At 54.4% G+C, this 4297-nt stretch overlaps 1 protein-coding gene across 1 annotated transcript; it reads left to right on the forward strand.

Moving 5' to 3' along the window:
• Window positions 1-2046: 2046 nt before the first annotated feature.
• Window positions 2047-4194, forward strand: LOC139026424 (uncharacterized; the record flags this gene model as incomplete). Its single annotated transcript, XM_070441766.1, has 2 exons — window positions 2047-2061; window positions 2468-4194. Coding segments are annotated over exons 1-2 (1742 nt in total), but the record flags the coding sequence as incomplete, so codon positions are not given.
• Window positions 4195-4297: the final 103 nt, after the last annotated feature.

The following is a 4297-nucleotide window of genomic DNA, read 5'->3' on the forward strand; positions in this document are numbered from 1 at the left end:
CAGGGAAGGCCATGTCCGTGTTCATTTATGCAAGATGGTTTGGGCCTTGTAAGCTACACGCGCCTTGTCTGCTGTTGTGCTGCATGTTAATTGGATGCTGATGTATCGCTGTGCTGTTTCAAGGTGTGTGCCGAGCAGCATCCACCCTGCATACCACTGCTGGCTTGCTTTGAAGCGTAAGAGGGTTGGTCCTGGTCAGTCCCTGGATAGGAGACCAGATGCTCTGGAATGGTGTTGGAGGGCCAGTTAGGAGGCACTCTTTCCTCTGGTCTAAAAAAAAATTATCCCAATGCCCCAGCTGACACTGCCCTGGTGTAGGTGTGCCGTCTTTCGGATGGGGACGTTAACGGGGTGTCCTGACTCTCTGAGGGTCAGGTAAGATCCCATGGCACTATCGTAAAGTAGGGGTGTTAACCCCGGGTGTCCTGGGCTTAAATTCCCAATCTGGCCCTCAAACCATCATTGGTCAGCCTAAAATCCCCAGTTTACAATTGGCTCGATTCTGCCCCCCTCTCTCCCCTGTAGACTAGCCCACGTCGCTTGCTGCAATAGAACTTGTCTCGTACGTACCTGACAATACGGTAAATATAAATGAAAGACATAATCTCTCTTAAAAATAAAGGTGATCCTCTCCCAGAGGCTGATGCTGGGGACAAGGGGACCGGATCCACAGGCCTGAAATACAAGCAGTTCAGACAGGCTGCTACCAAACACTCTTCCTGAGTCACATGACCTGTCCTTAGTCACGTCTGGCTTAAAGCCCAACTCCTGTCCTGATACACACGTAATTGAGGACTTTGGTTTCCTGTGACAGCCACACCATTTCAGTTGAATCAGTAAACACGTAGCAGCTTTAAAGTGGCTGACTACATTAAGAAGTCAACCATTACCTTCTTTGTTTTTGAAGGCCTTTTCATTACATGGGCTCCAGAGATGTGAGAACAAACCCAGAGAGAGTGACAGCTCTTGTGTGTGTGTGTGTGTGTGTGTGTCGTGCGTGCGTGCGTGCGCACGGCCAATCAGCTTTACTTTCCATCCTCCACATCTACCTCTGACAGGAAGAGGAAAAACGTCCCTAACCACCACATGTACCAGATTAAACCTGAACCATGTGCAACACGGCGTGAACAAAGTGACATATTAATTAGGACAAATTGAATTGAGGTAAGGAGGGGGAACGCAGTAGTGGGCCTGAAGAAAAGACTACTAGAGCCCAGTACAGGGGCTCTCTTGTTCCTAGGGGTTCAGACACATACACTAGTGTACGGAGCAGGCAGGACCCCGAGGAAGGCAGGCAGGACCCCGAGAAAAGGCAGGCAGGACCCGAGGAAGGCAGGCAGGACCCCGAGGAAGGCAGGCAGGACCCGGAAGGCAGGCAGGACACCCGAGAAAGAAAGGCAGGCAGGACCCCGAGGAAGGCAGGCAGGACCCCGAGGAAGGCAGGCAGGACCCCGAGGAAGGCAGGCAGGACCCGAGGAAGGCAGGCAGGACCCCGAGGAGGCAGGCAGGGACCCCGAGGAGGCAGGCAGGACCCCGAGGAAAGGCAGGCAGGACCCCGAGGATGGCAGGCCACTCAGGAGAAATTGGATTAAAACGGTGGGTTCATACCACGCAGCAGGATGCTTGTGATTCCCATTAGCCCTGTTCTAGCAGGTTTCTCTGTTGCATGACAGGAAAGCTGCTACTGCTGACACAAGGATGGGAATTCACTTACTGGATACACACAGAGCTGTTCTCTTACACACAGGAGATCAGATCCCATTTTGAGTGATTGACTGACTGTGGTTGGACAAGGCCCACTCCCATTTTCCCATAAATCTGCATTCTCCCGATGCATGATTTAGGCTGCGCAAAAATGTGAATGACAATTGTACAACAAGAGGCAGAAAGGAAGTCCAGAGGTCAACAACCATATGGTTACAACAGGCTATTATAAAAGAGGACTCTCAAGGCTTCATAATAATGGGTGACGGTTTAATCACTGACGGTTTTCTTCAACAACACAGTGCTCAAATGCATCCTAATGTAAACCAAGTCTTAGTTTAAATGCGAGAGGCGAGAGTAAGGGGACTGCTAGGCAGCAGTGCCATGTCACAGGAGATGTGTCAAAAAACAAGAAACACCCAGCACACGTCTCCAAACAAATGACAGTGTAATATCTCTCTCTCTCTCTCTCTCTCTCTTCCTCTCTTCTCTCTCTCTCTCTCTCTCTCTCTCTCTTCTCTCTCTCCTCTCGTCTCTTCTCTCTCTCTCTCTCTTCATCTCTCCTTCTCTCTCTCTCTCCTCTCTCTCTCTCTGCTCTCTCTCTCTCTTCTCTTCCTTATCTCTCTCTCCTCTTCTCTCTCTCTCTCTCCTCTTCTCTCTCTCTTCTCTTCTGCTCTCTCTCTCTCTCTACTCTCTCTCTCCTCCTCCTCTTCTCTCGTTCGTCTCTCTCTCTCCTCGTCTCTTGTCCTCTCTATCAGCCTAGATCCTCCAGCTGCAGCCCTACCAACATGCCTTAGACAGAACAGACCAACAGGCCCTCAGGACGGACAGACCAAACCAGCCTCAGACGGACCAGCCAACAGCCCTCACGGACGGACAGGACAACAGCCTCAGACGGACAGGACCATACAGCCCTCAGACGGACAGACACAACAGCCCTCAGACGACAGACAACAGCCCTCAGACGGACAGACCAACAGCCCTTCAGACGGACAGACAACAGCCCTCAGACGGACAGACCAACAGCCCTCAGCACGGACAGACCAACAGCCCTCAGACGGACAGACCAACAGCCCTCAGCGGGACAGACCAACAGCCTCAGACAGACAGACAACAGCCCTCAGACAGACAAGCCAACAGCAGACAGCAGAACAGCCCTCAGACAGACGACCAACAGGCCCTCACGACAGCGGCTACAACAGCCCTCAGACAGGACAGACCAACAGCCCTCAGACAGACAGACAGGCTACCACAGCCTCCGACAGACAGACCAACAGCCTCAGACGGGACAGACCACAGCCTCAGACGACAGACCAACAGCCCTCAACGGGACAGACCAACAGCCCTCAGACGGACAGACAACAGCCCTCAGACCGGACAGACCAACAGCCCTCAGACGGACAGACCAACAGCCCTCAGACGGACAGACCAACAGCCCTCAGACGGACAGACCAACAGCCCTTCAGACGGACACGACCAAAGCCCCTCAGACGGACAGGACCAACAGCCCTCAGACGGACAGACCACAGCCTCAGACGAACAGCAACAGCCCTCAGACGGCACGGAACCAACAGCCCTCAGACGGACAGGACAACAGCCTCAGACGGGACAGCCAACAGCCTCAACGACGCACTCGACGGACACAACAGCCCTCGACGGCAGAACAGCACAGACAACGGACATCAGCCCTCAGACGGAACAGACCAAACAGCTCAGAAGACACGACCAACAGCCCTCAGACAACCATACCAGCCCTCAGACAGACAGACACAGCCTAGACGGGCAGACAGGCCTTACACAGCCCTCAGACAGACCAGACCAAACAGCCCTTCAGACAGACAGGAAGCGCCTACCAATCCCAGACCTCAGACCAACAGCTCAGACGCACACAGCCCTCAGACGGCCAGACCAACAAGCCCTCAGACGGACACGACCAACAGCCTCGCTCAGACAGCCCGGACAGACACACAGCCTCAGACGGACAGACCAACAGCCTCGGACAGGACAGCCCTACGGCGAACAGCCTCAGACGGACAGCCAACAGCCCTCGACGGACAGACCAACAGCCCTCATGACGGACAACCAACAGCCCAAGACGCACAGACCAACAGCCCTCAGACAGACAGACCAACAGCCCTCAGACAGGACAGACCACCTCAGAAACAGCCTCAAGAGAACCAACACCTCGACGACAGCGCCTCACAAGCCAGACAAGACCAACCAGCCTCAGAACAAGACAGCTACCACAGCCCTCGGACACGACCAACGCCCTAGACACGACAGACCAACAGCCTACAGACACGGCAGCAGGCCTACCAACAGCCCTCAGACAGACAGGCACACAACAGCCCTCAGACAGAAACAGACGGCCTACCCACAGCCCTCGCGGCGACAGCTCCACAGCTCCAGCGACAACAGCCCTCAGCGGACGAGACAGCACAACAGCCCTGACAGAACAGAACAGCCTCGACGACAGCACCCTACCAACAGGCCCTCAGACAGACAGCCAACAGCCCTCAGGACAGACAGACGACAGGCCTACCAACAGCCTCAGACGGACAGAACAGCCCTACCAACAGCCCTTCATACAGGA

The sequence above is a fragment of the Salvelinus sp. IW2-2015 genome, unplaced genomic scaffold, assembly GCF_002910315.2.
Source record: "Salvelinus sp. IW2-2015 unplaced genomic scaffold, ASM291031v2 Un_scaffold4747, whole genome shotgun sequence".
NCBI lineage: Eukaryota > Metazoa > Chordata > Actinopteri > Salmoniformes > Salmonidae > Salvelinus > Salvelinus sp. IW2-2015.